Source organism: Ursus arctos, unplaced genomic scaffold (assembly GCF_023065955.2).
Source record: "Ursus arctos isolate Adak ecotype North America unplaced genomic scaffold, UrsArc2.0 scaffold_15, whole genome shotgun sequence".
NCBI classification, from domain to species: domain Eukaryota; kingdom Metazoa; phylum Chordata; class Mammalia; order Carnivora; family Ursidae; genus Ursus; species Ursus arctos.
Window position 1 is genome coordinate 35421855 of NW_026622819.1, and position 18644 is coordinate 35440498.

Genomic DNA, 18644 nt, shown 5'->3' on the forward strand with positions numbered 1-18644 from the left:
GGAGTTGTGAAATTGTAATAATGCCATTTGAAAGTTATTTTTAAAGCAACCCCATCTTTCTGAGAGAACGGGAGAGAGTTTATTTGTTATATATCATGATGATGAGAGATTGGCTGATGAATAACTATTAGTTACACTGTCATCCGGTTGTTAATTCTTTGAAGAAAAGGACATGTTTCAAAAGCACAGCATATTGTGGGGAACCAATATTAAAAATAAATGTTTAAATTCTGAATTGCCATACCAAATAGGAGGAATACTTAGGTTAAAAAAAAAAGAGAGAGAGAGAGATTTCTAAAATCTGCGCAAACACACAAATGATCATAGATTAGGGAATATTAAATATTGCTGAGATTAAAAAGACCTGTCTATACTAAAAGTACCACTGTTGGGAGAAAGATATTTCAAAAACCATTTATACTCATGGAAAATATATCTTAAGAACCTGGAAGCTTCCTATGTCAGATATCAAAGAGGTTTTTTTGTTTGTACTTCTATCTGTAAAAATGAATGGGTAATGTGAGGTTGGGTTTTATTTTGTAAAAACATCTGCCTAAGCAGTAATTTGAGTCTTTTCTCTTTTTTCCCTGTTTTAACAGTGTATCCTATTCAGTACATGTATCTGAAGATTATCCAGGTATGCTTTTCTGCTTCCTATTTTTTATTACAAATACTCGTGTTGTGATTTCTTTGAATATTTTTTTCTTCTGGAGATGGAGAATGTATATAAATATATCTGGGAGCGAAATGTTGGCAGGAAAAGACTTGAAGATCTAGAAGAATTCCGTTGGTTGCCTGTGAGATACATGTCTAACCCTGAGATGCAGTCCGGGATCAAACTAGTGTTCTGATGAAGAGTCATTTACTTGAGCCCATGTGGTAGCTTCAGCCTGTATGTATTTATCTCATTACAAGTAAAACAAAGAGTCCCTGAACTGGTTTAGTTGTTGGATTTGGAACATCATTTGGCTTTTCATAACATGAATATAACCGGTAAGAATAACAGCTAAACTAATAGCTAAAAATAGTAATAGCTAAAATAGGCCTGTCTTCATTTCTCTAAGTATGTGAACCATTAAACAATTCTCACCACAATCCTATGAGATTGTTACCATAACATCACCATTTTCCTCCTGAATGATGACACACCTCGTAAGAAGAAGAGTTGGGACTTGAACCTAGTAGTCCAGAGCCTGTGGACTGTACCACTGCGTTAGACTAAGTATCTTGTACATGCGTGGCTATTCTCACTGTGTGTCTGTCTCCTGAAATAGGTTACTAGGCCCACAAACCCTTGTCCCTAGGAGCAGAAGCCAAGAACGCTGCAGATCCATTTCAAACAAGTGTTTTTCTTCTAGGCCATGGTTAGTCCTATTTTCTAGACACATGTCATCTCATAGAGCCCAGGCTGCAGAATCCAACATTTCAGTTACGACAATTTGAAGACACAAACAAGATGTTCTTCTTTAGTATTTTCCTCACAAGTGATATCTATAATTTTATCTTGAACAAGAGCATAAGGATTGCAGACTTAGAGCAGAAAAAAATACACCTTGATTAGTTTACCTCAGAGAAAAGAGTATAATGCAAGAATCTATTGTTTATCATATTTCGTGGCAAAGAACAGCAAATTTTAACTGCCTATATTTCGATATATATATATATATTTTTTTTCCAACGTTCTGACTTAATAAAATGAGATGGTCACCATATACTGTTGTGATCTGCCAGTGTCATAAATTAGAATAAATTCTTATTAAAATCTAGCCATTTATTCACATACTCTCCATGATTTGGATCATATTTTTCTATGTAAAATTACTAGACTGCTGTAAGTAAGTTTGATTATATGTACTCTGAGTATTTTTAAAAGATAATTAGTTCATAAGGTAGCGTGAAGATGTAAAACTTACTTCTTTGGCATTTAGGCTAGTATTTTTTGTGTGGAAGTTTACATCATGCATTTAATCTTTTTATAAGATCAAATGTTACATTTAAAAATAATTTTGTAGGGTCGCCTGGGTGGTTCAGTTGGTTAAGTGTCTGCGTTTGGCTCAGGTCATGATCCTGGGGCCCAATGTGGGGCTCTCTGCTCAAAGGGGAGTCTGCTTCTCCTTCTCCCTCTGCCCCTCCCCCTGCTTGTGCTCTGTCTCTCTCTCACTCTCTCTCTCAAATAAATAATCTTTTTAAAAAGTACCATGATTAACATTAAAAAATAAAAATTAAAATAAAATAAAAAATAAAATAATATAAAAATAAAAAAATATAAAATAAAAAAATAAAATAAAAAATAAAAGTAATTTTGTAAATCATAAACTCCCTTACAATTATTTTGCTATGATCGCCACATGTGTTAAACATAGTATTCTTTAAGACCATTGTAGAGTTTTACAAGGGGAGTTGTTACTAAAGAGATGCTTATTTTTTAATAGTAGTATATGAAGTGTTCTAGGCAGATTTCATTGGAAGTAGGAAGACAAAATATTTATGAAGAAAAATTTTTTGTAGATGATTTTGCAATCAACTCTCTCCCTTATGATGTTTTTGATGCTGAATGTTTGCTAAATAAATATGTTAAGAAAATGAGTTACCTCACTATTGTAAATATTATAATTATTGTGCTTCCCATCTGAGGCAGCTCCTAGAAATGTCAATCATGAGAGGACTTTAAGTCAGGGTGATAGAAATAATGCCACAAATCAAAACCCACCTTGAAGACAGTTAAGTGAATAATTCAGTAGCACAGGAAATAGGGCAGAAGATGACTTTGGTAAACCAAGCAAATCAAATGTTTAGCTCCCTCTTGTGGCCAAGAGGTATCACTGACCTTTTCTCACCTTGAGGGAGGGAGCCCCTCTTGGAAACGGAATATACAAAAATTGAAACTTAAAACAAAAACACTGGTTATCATTTGTGCTTTTTTTAAAACAAATTCCCATCCTGGAGAAAGTCTGTAGCGAATCTGAAAAATAATTTCATTTCTAAAAATAAAAGGAGTGTAAATAAAACACAAGTATGGGTGAGAGAGATTAGTGCATTTAGGAGTCAGATTTTGAATTGGTTGATGTAACCCATACACGGTGTACCGAGTATTTTCATGCACATAATTGAATTGAATCTAAATGTCAGTTTGTGTATAGGCAGAACAGAGGCTGTCATTACATTTTATACTTGAAGAAATATGCCAAGAGATGTTCAACTGTATTTCCCAAGGACATGTAGTTTGGTGGTAAAACCGACTCTATAATTCAGTTCTGAAGGGATAAAGAAAGGGGGGGTAATCAGAAGGGGGAATGAAGCATGAGAGACTATGGACTATGAGAAACAAACTGAGGACCTCAGAGGGGAGGGGGTGGGGGAATGGGATAGACCGGTGATGGGTAGTAAGGAGGGCACGTATTGCATGGTGCACTGGGTGTTGTACACAACTAATGAATCATCGAGCCTTACATCGGAGACCGGGGATGTACTGTATGGTGACTAACATAATAAAAAATCATTAAAAAAAATAAAAAAATATAATTCAGTTCTGATTTCTATCACTTCTAAGAGGAAGAAGTAGTGCGAGTATTTTTATGGAGCTTTCTTCAAAGTTAATATTACCATGATAATATTTCCCCATTATTAAATTTTAATCTACATTTATTTGTACTAACATTTTCGTTAATACACTTGATTTCTCAGGTAGATAATATTGTATAAAAATTATGTTTGCTCCCCCTTCCAATATTCATCCTTGTGGTTTTTCTCCCATTATGCTGCTAGAACTTCCAGAATAATTTTTGATAATTGATGAAAGTTGGCAGCTTTGTCCTTTTTAAAAAAATTAGTGATCATGCTTCCATCTGCTTACAGAAAACTACTTTTCTCATTTACCAAGCTTTTTTCTTTCTTTTTTTTTTTTTTTTGAGTGAGTATTAAGTCTTTCTCAAATTCTTGTTTAACATCTGTTGAGGTATCATATATGTTTTCTCCTTTGAACAACAAGGTGACAAGTTATATTATTAGTAGACATCTTAATGTTGATCTTTAAGAATTAGATGCACTTTATCATATATTTTGTCATTAAAGACTTGACGTTGTACCGGTTCTTCGGCATTCGACAGAACACTCAAGCAAATCTCTCTGAGCCTGGTATCTTTTTAGGGACGGTTCTGGGATTAATAATTGTTATTTTTCTGCCATGATTATTATCTGTTTTGATTTTCTGTTTCTTAGTCATTTTTAAACATATATTCTTCTTGAAAACTCTATATGTTGGTGAAATGTGCAGCTTTTAAAGGCAAAAAGTTGTTTATAATGTTCAGTATATACATCTGAAAATCTTCTGCGTCTCTGTGGCTATTTCTCCTTTCTCGTTTCTGCTGTTTTACATTTGTTCTTGCCTTTTTCTCCCTTTGCTTTTTCTTCCCCAGAGTTTTACCTACTGTAAAATCCTTTCAAACAAATAGCTTTCTACTTCATTTTTAATTTCTAAATGAAGTCATCTTGATAGTACTTTTGTTAATTCCTTTTGCTAATGTTCCTCAGTCTTTTCCCCCTCCTACTTTTCCTGGATTGTATGGTTGAGTGATTAGTTCATCATCCAAGTTTGAAAATTTGGAACCTTCTTTGTCCTGTGGAAATGTATGAGCATAATCCTTCAAATTCAGGATTATTTTACCCTGTTTATCTCCTTAGGAACGAATTTATCATTTTATAATCTTAATCTATTAATCTATTAAGTAACCTTAATAGATTTGTCTTTGTGAACAAAGGGGGTCTTTGTTGAGCATTAGGTGTACCTTTAAATCACATGTATATAAATGCAATGCTAAGTGATATGTTGGTTCTTTAAAATGAAGTGAAGAAATAGAGCAACCTCCTGGTTTACTTGTACTTCCTTATGTCATTTGTACTGTAGACAGATTTTTGCTTTTTGAAAGCAAGTATATTACAAGTCACAGATAATTAGCTCTGCTGTAACAGAACAGCAGAGTTTTTTCTCATCAATTCCCACCTTTAATTAGGAGTCTACCTACTGGTGGGTGTGAATTCTCTCATTCCTTTTCTATGCTTCACAACATATTGCAATTGTTGAGTGACATTTTTTTGATATTAAAAAAGCATAGCAAAGCATCGATGTTTGGATTCAGACAGTTTCACCACTTACTAGTCATGTGTAATTTTAATTACTTAAATAATTTGGGCAAATTGCTTAATTTCCCTGAGTCTTGGTTTCCCCATCTTTAAAATACGGATAATAAATGATTGGCTTGAAGGTTGATGTGAAGTACATGACTATTATACATAACATTCAGGGGAGACATCCAGAATATATTATAAAACCAATGTAATTATAATTACTTAAGTTATGTACGTAGTAATGAAAAATGGAATGACTTAGCTTAAATTATGTTGCATTTGAAATGGGATGAAAACAGTAGTTCAGGAGATGCTTTTTCATAGCTTTCTACCCATCTCTCCCCAGTTGTCCGTGAACATTCCCATACTTGCATAGTCTGGTAGGGCAGGGAAGAGAAAACGTTCATACTGTTAACAGCCTTATCTTGAGGTCCTCTACAAAACTTGAAGAACCTAACTGTCCCCAGAAGTTTCAAAAAAAGAAAAAAATTGGCAGCTCTGGAGTCAGGTGGGAGAATTCCAGAGAATGAATTTGAGTTTGAAAATATTCTATTCTGTCACTGACTCATTCTGTTACCTTAAATGCATTCCTTATTCTTTTTATGTCCTACTTTCTCATGTCTAAACAAAGATGATGTTATTATTACAGATGTCAAAATAGTTTGAGGAAGGTTTAGAAATGATTATTTAAACAACAACGAAGAAAGAAAACGTAGAATTCATTCATATAGCTGGGACGAACCTCAGAGCCCATCAGCAAACCTTCATTTTTAGAACTAAGCCGACTGTGGCTTAGTTAAAAGGGATCAATGGCTAGTTGGTAGCTGGGTCTAGATCTTATGTGCTTTGTCCACTTTCCTCTATTTCTGTTCTTCACTTGGACGTGTGCCCCTTGGACCTGGCCCGTTATGTCGTAATGATGATTTAGTAGATATTGTCTTGAAACCTGAAAACATTTTGGCTTGGGTAAATTAAGCCAGAAATAGAAATTGAAAGTGTTCTCATGCCCAAATACTAATCAAAACACAAACTGGTAGAAAATCTCTTAGAAAATGATATGTTTGACTGCATAATCCTGTCTTTCAGCATTACACAACATGTATTCACCAAATTATATTCTCTTGAATCAAAGCTGACTGCCTTCCAGTATCAACACTATGTGAAGCATTTGATCCTTTGAATGGAGTTATTCACTTCCCCGTTTTCATAAACAGGAAGTCCTAATTTACTTGCCTCTTGAAGCTGTAGTAAAATCCTCCTCATTCCGTGGCACTGAGATACTGCATGATACTGTGTCCATTTTATGGATTTTCCTGGATCTCCCCTTCTAGTTGGTGGTCAGCTATTCGTTCTGTTGCTTTAATCCACACTTTTCATACTCTTTTTCTCCATAAATTTGCTTCAAGGAATCCATTGTGCACAGGGAAAATCTAATTCAGTTGATTTTGTAGCAGATAACTTGGAATCAGTAATTACTGAGTCTGAATGAGGGTTTAAGAAGTTTAAATACTGACTTTGATAGAGGGGTTTTGACCCCTACCTCAGTGTTATGAGGTTACTGACAGAAGAGACTCCAGATGAACCGTCAAAGTCTCAATCAATATGATGAAACAATAATTAAAGTAAGTTCAAATTAAATCCATTTCTTAATCTGTGGTCCCACTTGACAAACACAAAAATCTCACACCCTCCCTGATGTTATTTGAAAACAAAACAAGGCAAACTTTGCAATTAAAACAAAGTAATGGGGCAAACCTGTTTTGTTCATCCACACTCCTGTACTCTTACCTTCCAGAATAACTATGAAAGCCTTGTGTCTGTTGAGCTTCTCCTGTGGCTGTGCTGTGACTACATATTGCTCTCATGGACTCACTACTCTAGGTCTAAAAACAGTGCAGATGTTTCTTTGGAAATAAAGTAATGACTCTGATATCTATCAGTTAAAGATCATGTTCTCATCGTACTGACACAATATTATGAAAACGTGGCTCAAGATCTTTTATCGTGTACCCAGACAGTTGTCAGAATACTTGTTTCCTTTTGCAGAAACTGATACAGGTTTCTATTACTTGTTGGGAGTCCTTTATGCTTTTTATTTTTCTATTTTATATATTTTGTACAACACTGATGAGAGTATTATAGGACCACTGTTAATGAATTGGTGAAGTGTTTGTTAAACAGCTCTCTCACAGATGCCCTGTCCTCCTCAATGAACAAACTAGAATAAATGGCTACGTGTTATATTATATTACCATATACGTGAAGTCTGTATTTATTAGGGAAAAATCCTAAATGTATAAAATATGTTTTCCAGAGAAAACAAATAATGAGTAGAAAAAATTAAGTAAGCTGTGGAATGATTTAATGTTCTGTGAATCAACTTGTGTAGTATTATTTAATGAAAATTAATTCATGAAGGAAGAGTTGTAAGACTTTATATCAATTTAAAAATGTATATTAGAGTAATAGGGAGGTATGATTTTCAACAAACGCTTTAGTTCCAATTTTTCAATGACTTGATATTGAATTTGTTGCACCGAATGTTCTTGTTTAGTTTTCTCCTTCCATCCACTAACCTGCTTCCTCTAGCAGCTACTGATACCGGGAAGGACCCTGTTCAGGGAGTTAGGGCAACAAGTTGCATCCAAATGATCTGTTGCCCCATGGGCTATTAGAGATGTATTTGGGTAATAATCTCCATCAGAGTCTTTGTTTCTCTAGGAGATGCAAACTTCTTTAAAGAGGCTAATTAGGGGCGCCTGGGTGGCACAGCGGTTGGGCGTCTGCCTTCGGCTCAGGGCGTGATCCCGGCGTTATGGGATCGAGCCCCACATCAGGCTCCTCCGCTGGGAGCCTGCTTCTTCCTCTCCCACTCCCCCTGCTTGTGTTCCCTCTCTCGCTGGCTGTCTCTATCTCTGTCGAATAAATAAAATCTTTAAAAAAAAAAAAAGAGGCTAATTAAAATTAAATCACACATAAATCTGAAATATACTTAATTTCTTAATCAGAGCAGTAGCATGTGCTTCACGAGTGGTCAAAGTGATGTGGATATAACCTCATTTTTTAAATAAAGGGTGTGTTTTTTCAAGTTACTGTGCCTTTAATTGTCCGTATTTCTTTCCAGATAATACATACGTGTCAAGTTCAGAAAATGATGAAGATGTATTAGTTACTACGGAGCCAATTCCAATAATTTTTCATCGAATAGCAACAGGTAATAGGAATACACTGTTTTTTTAAATTCTAGGTTAATATTTTCTTGACTGTAGGTAGCTTTATTTTTTTGTTTCTTTTAGCCCATGTAACAGATATTTACCTTTAGAATCTATAAATCTGGTTCCCATTATAAATTTAATTTGTGGTTTTTTTTTTTTACAGTTTTTTAAACACATAAATTTACCGTATTTTGAAAAAAGTCCTGTTTAAATGCATTATGTTGATATTTGCTCTGCAATATTCCATGCATAATGACACTGCTAGTCAAGCTGAATATTAAAAAGCTTACTCAGGGCAATGTAGATCCTGTGAAATACATAATGAAAGCTGAAGGAGTCCGTATAGCGGCACTTTGGTTTGACCATATTTTTATGGGCAATGAAAAATCAGAATAGCTTGTATGTCACATAACTTCCCAACATAATATAATTTCAAAATATTCCTTAATTTTCTTGCAAAGAGAGAATCACCTGAGGGGTGTTTTTATACTGAAACTTATGAATGTTTGGTAAATAGTATACTGAAAACTGAAATGATGTTTTACAACTTTCAGAATTAAGGAAGACAAATGACACTAACTGTTGCTTATCCATAAAATCCAAATTACAGAAGGAAAATGGAGAGGTATGGAAATTGCATTTCATGTTTTATATTTATTAAAAACATATAGCCATATTTTAAATTTACCTTGTATTTGTAGTTAATATCATCACTGTTATTGAGGTTAAGATCACATCTAGTGTATGAAACACAAGTTCATGGCTGAGAGACTTAATGTGTGGGGAGGGTAGTGACCTAGAATTAACTTTGAGAAGGAAGCTCCCTTTAAAATAATAGAAAGAATGTCTGTTTTAAATCTAAATCAAAAATATACGAAGCTTTACTTAATTCTTCGTACATTCATCAAATAACGTAGTTGACTGGGGAGCACTTACGTAACTTAAGTTCTAACAACTGTATGTGACTATCCTTTGTTTCGATAGGACCCTTACAATTTCTTTTGTAAAAGGTGATCTCTTTAGCTAAGGTACCAAAGAATATGGGTATGTAGAGTCATTATTATTGACCAGTGTTAAAACAACGACAAACTCATACCCCTTCCTCACCTTTAAAAAGTTTGTATCGGTCAGTCAATAAATACTGGGACATTAAACAAACAAGATGAGTGCAACAGGACCAACAATTCTTAACACTATGCACCCAGTACAACCCTCCCTTTCTCTTGGTGCTATATCATTCCCTCTACTCTTCTTTATCCACAATGAGAACCACAGATTTAGCAATACCGCTGCTAAAACCAGAAACTGTGCCCATTTTCTAAAACCCAAATTGCCTTTTGTAGGTTTTTCTTTTTCCTTAAGAATTTGAAATCTGTTCTAGAAATTTAGGGATGATTCCAAAAGGCTGAATTAATAGATTCCTGTGTCTAATGGAATTTGCCTTTCTCCTAATTATTTTAACAGAGCCAGGGATAGGAATATCATCATTCGTTACTTTAGATGAGTTTTCATTGTTTGCACTTTAGACACGTAACGGATGTGGTTCAGTTAATTAGAAACTCAAACTTCAAGTTGAAGCATATTTAATTAAATACCCTTTTGAAATCTGAAATCTCAAGCAAATAACTTCTATATGCAGAAAGTTCTCTTCATAATGTAATTCATATTTATTTTCATAATTTGATTTTTATACTATTGGAGTTAGAGTGCCTTTTATTTCATACCATTGTGTAGAGTTGGCAGTGGAAGTGAGGACAGTCAGGGATAAATAATGCTGAGGAACTTTTTAACAAAAAATTGAATCAGTATGGACTTGTCAGAGGTTCTATCAGAACAAAGCCAAAGTTGTAGTTGATTATATACATAGTTTGTATATATATCAAATGGTAAATTGTAGAACACAAAATCGATGAAATACAACTTTGAAAAAAGATGTACGTAGAGCTTAATACACTGACAAAACTGTCTCTTACTACCTTTTGGTTTTGGTTTGAACTGCACCAAGAATGTTTTTTATATAAAATTCAGGTGATAAGCACAAGACTTAATCTATTCTGGCCATTTGCGACTTTCTTTTCAAAGGAAGGCAAGCTAGGTTGACCATTAAAACTTTCTTTTTATTCTATTATTTTAAGGAGTCGAGACAAAATAGTACAGTGGAAGAAGATTCTGAAGGTGATAATGATTCCGAAGAATTTTATTACGGAGGGCAGGTGAGCACCTCAGACCTCCCAACTCTCTGCTCTCTGAGTCAGCAATAGCCATCCATGTCCTGGTGGATTCCTGTGCCTGTGAGCTGAGACACCTGTGTGTTAGTTCTGTAACTGACTTGGAAATCTGCATAATTTCTGTTTCTTATTTGCATATCTATTCAGAAATTAAGGTTACGTTGGCAATTCTTTGACTATAATCACTCACTTTGAAGTCATCTTACTTCATTACAGAAATTTCGCAGATGGCATTTTATTATGTTTTTGACTTTTACATTTCTTAAGCATGTTGGGCTCAGTGTTTTATTTATTTATTTATTTTAAAAAAGATTTTATGTATTTATTTATTTGTCAGAGAGAGAGAGACAGTCAGCGAGAGAGGGAACACAAGCAGGGGGAGTGGGAGAGGAAGAAGCAAGCTCAATCCCAGGTCCCTGGGATCATGCCCTGAGCCAAAGGCAGATGCTTACTGACTGAGCCACCCAGGTGCCCCTTCAGTCAGTGTTTTAAAACGATGACGCTTCTAACAAAAGCGTGGACGGTTAGTTTTAAATAGAACATGATTAACCTTTATAAAAATTGATGGTCCCTTATTACTGAGCATCCTCAATATTTGTATTCATTGTCTTTTCCTCTTACACTGATGTGACGTGTTTGTTGGAAAATTGTGATGAAGAACTATCATAACTTATATATATGAAAATGGCATAGCCACATATGTGTATATATAAAAGAATTAGCTATTTTTCCAGGATGATGTTAAAATTTTAAACTGTGCAATTGATTTTCGGATGTGGCTATATAAGGTATTTTGTTCTGGTTCCGTAAACTTCTTGATCAAATATACTTCTTGTAGCTTGTATAGTGTAATAGGAAGGTAGTAGATTAAAGTGGTGCTTTTTTTTTGTTGCTGCTGTTAGAGAGCGTGCAACTGCGTGTCGCACGGTGGGGGGAGGGGAAGAGAGAGAGAATCTTAAGCAGGCTTCACACCCAGCATGGAGCCCCACATCGGGCTTGAGATTGTGAGCCGAGCCGAAATCTACAGTTGGATGCTTAACCGACTGAGCGACCCAGGCACCCCTAAAGTGGTACTTTAAAGCCAAAGTTGTAAGCCAAAGTTGTAATTATGTAAAAGAATGTGTCAGTTTTGGAATAAAAAATCAGTAATTATTCAATCAAGCATAAGCAAGGCCTTAGAGATATGGACATATAAATAAAAGTAGGCTTCTTCTCTCCAAGAATGCCTTTCTAGCCATGGGATACTTTTCCTGATGATTCTCTAACCAGTGTTGCACTTTAAGATAATGCAAAATAATTCTTCCAGTTTTGATTTTTGTTTACATAGCTAATATTTGCAGAGGGAAAGTAAATGCTTTTTTTCCAGTATAGATATTCAGTCTACAAGTTTTCAGTTTACCTCTAGCCCCTTACTTCAGTCCCTTTAACATTTACCTTTTCCTCGTACGAAAGTAGCCTAATTTTGTTTTCTTTAAAGATTTTATTTATTTATTTGACACACAGAGTGAGAAAGCACGAGCAGGGGGAGCTGCAGAAGCAGAGGGAGAAACTCAGCAGGGAGCCTGGGATCATGACCCAGGATCCTGGGACCCCAGATCATGACCTGAGCCGAAGGCAGATGCTTAACCGACGAGCCACCCAGGCGCCCCTCTAATTTTACTTTTCGGACATAATAAATTATACAAGACATATGACATAAGCGAACCTACGAACTTTAGTGAATATACTGCTATTTTCTCTGTATTTTTCAATGAAGATGACAGAAAATGTCCATGGCAGAACGTACAGGGAGACCTGCTCAAGAGATGGTTTGTGTTTGATTCTTTTGATTCTCTTCACCCCAAGTCATTTCTGAACCATCCTTTCCGTCAGGTGAACTATGATGGGGAACTGCACAAGCACCCCCAGCTTGAGGCTGATTTGTCGGCGGTGAGAGAGATATATGGGGCACACGCAGTTTCTCTCAGGTAAATCAATACTTCTCGTGAATAAAAATGAAAATGATTTGGTAAGTCATTGGGATTTTTCTGTTGAGTTATTTAAGGGGAAATATTCTTGGGCTTAATTATATTTGAAATTTTTTTAGAATTCTGCTGTGTTTTTACTTATACAAAATGGTATATCTGTGGCTGTATGGATTTTTTTGGTTTTGTTTTTGGTACGTGTGGTTTAAGAGTACATGGATACATTAAAGAAATTAGTTATTTTGGGGAGTTAGTTTGATAAAATATCAGTCTTAAGTGGCGTCGTAATCAATTCCTTTAATAGACTTGGCCAGCTGGGCCCATGCAGTCAATCACAGATCAAGTACACTTCGTGTGAACAATAAAAGTAAATAATGCATAACCACTGGGGTCCAGATCACATTGGGATGTGATCGGACCCCAAAAAAAGAAAGGGAAAAAAAAGGACATAAATTTGCAGAGTGTTTGTTTGAATGATAATGTATTTTATCTTGCAGTTATTTCATATATAATTTGGTGATAAATTTAAAGACCATTATTTATCACTTTTAATTATTCAGAAGATGCCAGTATCCTTACTTACCATTTTCTCTTCTTAATTTAAAAAACAAACTGTCACTATGCTAGTTTCCTGCCATGAGTCACATCTGATTATTTCAGATTTTTTTTCTTTGCCTAAAGGGCAGCGTTCACATTGCCATGGAATTCCAGACCCCAGTCCCAGCCTGACTTCGGTTCCCACCTTATCTACCCAAACCACAACTGTCCCCATTCTCTAGGTGCGCTGTGTTCCCTCTTGACTTTGGGAGTTTGCAGGAGCTGTTTTCTCACCAGTGAGTGCTTCACTCTTCACCCCGTTGCTGTCCTTACTCAAGCCACAGTCCCAAGGCCAGCCTTCCCCGGAGCCTCCTTTGAGTTTCCAATGCGGATTAGTTGTTCTGTCTTTCGGACTCCCATCACAGTTGGCTTTCACCTCATTTATTATACTTCTCAACTTCTCCTGTCTTCTCAGGATTGGTTTACTTCTCCCCCTCTAGTCCCTAAATTCTGTGAACGCAGGGACCGACAGTGGGCTTTTTTGTTGTTTTATTTTGCTTTGTTTTGATTTTTTATCAAGCTTATATTTTGGTACTTAATAGAGCACAGGGAATATATGAAATATGGGCTGATAGATTCTTGATTGTTTCCATGAAAGATGTTTACATTATCTGGTTACTTTCTCCTCCATGTACATATCTAGATTTTGAGAGAGCCAACAAATATTTTAAATTGGGAAGGACAGCACAACTATAGTTGATAATTGTCAAGTGTTTCATTTTAACTTCAGAAACAAACTCACCACCACCTGCAGCCTCAGTAAGTTGGGGCTGTGTACACAGATCCTGTCTCTCCCACTCCTGGAGGTCTGGTAGGCTGCAGTGGACTGAGAGTGAGTGGGATTATACTTGGAAAAGCAAATATTTGCAATTTTCAAGGTTTTAGCAAACTAGCTGTAATTATTTCTCAGTTGATCTCTACTGTGGCTCCAGGGTAGGGAATATATGGATATTCAAGAAATGTGTTAGAATGAATAAATGAGGAAGGCAGTAGGGACTTATCCATAAGTAGTCCAAAACAAGGATTAATTTTTTGACTTGAGTCGAAATTTGCTTGACCGCTTAAAACTTTGATCACAGTAGTTTAATCCCCTCCCCCAATAAAAAAATAAGTCTGGGGTACAGTTAATCATACAATACAACATACAGTTCAACTTCTTTTTTATTTGAGGTACCTATTGTTTTAAGGGATTGCCTTAGCACATGTTGATTGCTTTTATAGTTAAGGATTTTTCTTGAACACATACTTCCATGCTCAGCTCTAATTACACTGTCATGTATATGTATGAAATTTTTTTGTTTCTTCAGCAAGAATTTATTAAGTACCAGTGATCATCTCTATTAGTGTTTTCCATTATTAATAAGATTTTTGATAACTTATCAAGTCTTGAAATTAAGTAAATATTTGGAATTTCATTCAAATGAAATATTAAAAGTCATAAATGGCTTTGATTTTTTTTCTCCTTCCCTATTTCACTTATAAGTTTTGATTCAATTTAAATCTTTATAAATATAAGCCATGTTCTTGCCTGCTCTAGATTTTTCTATAACTACAGAGGATGTTTCCAGAAAAAATAACCTCCCAGAGGCCTCGTGGTATAAAGTATGAATCACAGCAGGACTAGTCTGATTTACTTGAAATAAATCCAAATGAATTTACTGTCTCATATCAAATACTGAGGCTTGGGCACGTGGCAAGAGGAGTCGTTAGGCATAAGGTCTTGGAATCTTCTTTGTTACACAGTTCTAAGCCTGTTGAAAACAGACCGTTCTAATTAGCTGTTCTTTTACTTAATTGAGGTTTATAAGAACTTAATGGAGTTTGAAGAACAAAAGTACCTCAATATGCGTAATAGGCTATTTGGTGTCATTTTTTTTTTTTTAATGTGACGTCTAATGAGAAAGGCAGCTAACCACATCTAAGTTCTCCGTAAGAGATGAAAATAACTGGCATTGCCTCACTTGAGACAAAACCTCTTAATGTAGGTTGAAGGAGGAGCTAGAAAGAGGGACTAATGACCAGTTTATTAGTGAAGTAGGTAATTTCAGCTCTACGTGGCCATATCGTTCAAAAGCAGAATCCTGGCTGTGTTGAACCATACTTATAGACACTGATGACAATTCCAGTTCATAGGCTCTTGGATTGAAGTGAGTTAGGTTTCTGGAAAAACAGGATAAACCATCAGTTTATCAGTCTGAATAAACATGTCTTGTCTTGAATCATGCAGCAAAACGAGGATGTTTTATTTTTTTCCATTATATATTTTCTCCTCTAGTCATGTATTTACAAAAAAAAATTTGATCAGCGCCATCTGAAAACAATTTGAGGTTAATATTTTCAGAAAGGTGTAGGGAATTACAAGTCACAAAATTCTCATGTGGTCAGGAATGGAATGTTCTGACTGCTTGTGGTGTTTCACACGTCTAGTCCATATGAAATAACCTTTGCTTTATGATCATACCATCTTCTTTTTTAAAAGTCGAAGCTGTATGAGTAATATTCTGGCCTTTTTATCGTGACTAATGCTTAATGAAGATTGGAAGATTGCAAGATTGTGACTCTTCGGCATTTTTAAAAAAGATTATTTGTGAGAGAGAGTGAGTGGGAGAGAGCGCACAAGTGGGGGGAGGGGCAAAGGGAGAGGGAGAAGCAGACTCCCTGAGCAGCATGGGGCTCAATTCCCAGCCTCTGGAATCATGACCTGAGCCAAAGGCAGATGCTTAACCGACTGAGCCACCCAGGCGCCCCGTCTTCTGCGTGTTGATCACCTTTTGTCGATGGACAATTGTAATAGGGCCTTTTGGACTTGATGTTCCGGGGGGCAGGGCATACTGAGGAGTTTTTAAGGTTTGAGGAGATTATGCTACTATATTCAGGCCCACATTCTTTCTTGAGAGAGAGAGGGAGGGAGAGAGAGAGGGAGGGAAGGACAGAGATAAAAAGGAGAGGAGAGGAAAGGGAACGGGGAGGGGAAAAGAGCCACAAAAATTAGTATGGACCACTTTTTCTGGATTTCTGCATTTCCATTTGTAGTGACCGGTAGGATTATTTACAGATATTCTGGTTCCTGTCCTCTGGTATTTAGCAGCATTTTATTCCGCTGCCCCTTTTAATGTGATGCGTGGACGCAGCTAATTTTGGTGGGTGAAATGTGAATGTGAGTCCTAGGGCAGGAGTTCCCGTTTCCCCAGACTCCATCACTCCGGCCTCCTGAGTGACCACAATGAGTCAAGTCTCCCCTCCCGCCCTCTGAGTCCATAGTAAACAAGTATCGCGGGAGTGAGAGATAAATCCTTTTTTTGTGTGAAACCGCTGAGAGTTGAAGAAGTTTGTTACTACAACATAATTTAACCTACGCTGAAGCACGCCGTTCATCAAAAGATCTGGCGTTGGGTATTTGTAGTGTCCTTTCCAGCGTATTGATTCTCCCACTCCTGCTTCCGGAGCCTCCAGACAAATGGTCTGACTGAAAACCAGGGAAAAGTGATGACAGGAAGCACCTAGAAGAAATAAAGGGGAGAGTATTTTCCGAAAACACTGGCCCATCATCTGGATGTCAGATCCCAGACAGTCACCGCTATTCCCAACACCTGTACTTTTTTCAAGCAAAACCAAGGATATCTCAGCAGAGGGGGAGTTGCAACAACTGTACTTCTTATACGCTGTCATTTTATGTCCGCTTCCTTTTTTATCTGGACCTAGTTTTTAAATTCTCCTCAGTCTTGTTGCCTTTTAGAGAAACTTCAGAGCGCTTCGGATACAGTCTTGCAAATGCTTTAATCTACCAAGCTTTCTTCCTGCTGACTGAGTTTGCATATTTCTTGGCCCCTTCACAAACATCTCTCCCACACTGAGCAAAAAGCACACATTGAGTAGGCATGCAGAAATAGACAGGGAATGCTGTTGAGTTTCAGATGTCTTAAAAGGTGTATGGTTCATCACAAAGTCTATTTCTTCTCCAAGTGTAACTGACCAGTCACTGAATGCAAGAAATAACTAAGTAGCAATAATTTTATTTCCCAAGAACCTGTGGTAGATTTCATGTATGTGCGTGTATGTATCATTTCCTTGACAGTTAATACAGGATGGCTAGATATCTAAAAACATTTTTATCACCCAGCGCAATCACGGCTAATTTTGAGCAGGTAGTGTTATAAAACATCACAACTGTAGTTTTAGAGAGAGAGGAGGACCAGCAGAGATGGTCTAACATTTACTGTATTGTGAGAATGGATGTTGTGTCTCATTAATGAGGATGTTCTCTTGATTAATTCCATTGAAAATTAGAAGAAAAAATTGCTAACAATTCGAACACATAGTGCCCTCAAAAATACATGTTCATAGAAAAATACATTTCATACACACATTCTTAAATGAACTAGGTCACATGTAAATATCCAAAAATCAAATGATCAGATTTCAAGATATTTTGATTCGAAGAGTAGCTCAGATGTCTGGAAAAAAAATTTGTGAAGCAGTCCTTTCTCAGTTCCAGGGTGTAACAACTGCATCAGATCATTTCTATGTTGTTCTCCTTATCTTGAAAAAGGATTCAGGTTCAATTTGATGCTATCTTTTCACAGTGAATAAATACAGGCAGTGCATGAAATTATTTTGAGTTATTATAAACCCAATACAGCATTCAGGACACAATCAGATATCTGGCTTCACAATTCAAGTTACATTCATATTTCAGGCTTTTGACTTGATTCTGCATTTGCTATTCATGAGATCCGGGGCAACTGAAAGTTATTCAGATATAGAAGCAATCCTGATGACTGGGTCGCTGCATCTGGACAAACTGTAATCACGCTTTGTAATCTCGCAGTGGGAAATGTGAAATTACTGGCATTATATAAAAAGGGCATCACAACGGAAATTGGTTTGCATATACGCAGCGCTGTTGTGAATTCTTTGAAGTGTGTCATAAAAACAAAAAGTGTAACTATTTACAGATCTACACCTGCAGAATCTAGTTAATTGCAAACCTTTAATGCCTCTGCCTCCTTAAAATTCTGTGTTTGTGTTCTGTCTTTGTGCTCTACTGTGGTAGGGAAGGGCACTTACAAACCTTTACTTTCTTCTTTTCGTTGTTGTTGTTTAAATAAATTGATAGTGTTAGAAATTGGGACGATACCAACCACAAAAGTGTTGAAGAAATCATATAAAGAATACTTAAAAATTCACATATTAAACGTTTTAAAAGAATACATGTCACTTTCTGATCATAACTTTATGATAAATTCTGTTGAAGTGGTGTGGAATACTCTGAAGAAAACAGCTGTGGGTAAGGTTCTTCCTGTTTTTTCTTGTCTCTGATTCCCTTCTCTCTGCTAATTGCACCACAGTCTTGCCATTGTAACTAAATCCGAACAAAAGTTATTCTCCCTTGGGAAACTGGCAATGACTGGAGCAAACAAATGCCTGGTGATGATGAAGATGTGGGAAGTGGTCACTGTGATAACCTGGCTGGTGTGACTAGAAATGGTCATAAGCTTTTAAAATACTAATTAAAT

General features: G+C 36.2%; 1 protein-coding gene across 2 annotated transcripts in view; it reads left to right on the top strand.

Annotated features, from left to right (window-relative positions):
- PARP8 (poly(ADP-ribose) polymerase family member 8) overlaps positions 1-18644 on the top strand; it is a 174405-nt gene that overhangs the window by 90108 nt on the left and 65653 nt on the right. For both annotated transcript variants that reach the window (XM_057312233.1, XM_026506934.4), the window contains 5 exons: positions 600-637; positions 8249-8338; positions 8894-8964; positions 10475-10552; positions 12440-12534. In XM_057312233.1, coding sequence (XP_057168216.1) covers positions 600-637; positions 8249-8338; positions 8894-8964; positions 10475-10552; positions 12440-12534 — 372 coding nt within the window. The remainder of the gene's footprint in view (positions 1-599; positions 638-8248; positions 8339-8893; positions 8965-10474; positions 10553-12439; positions 12535-18644) is intronic.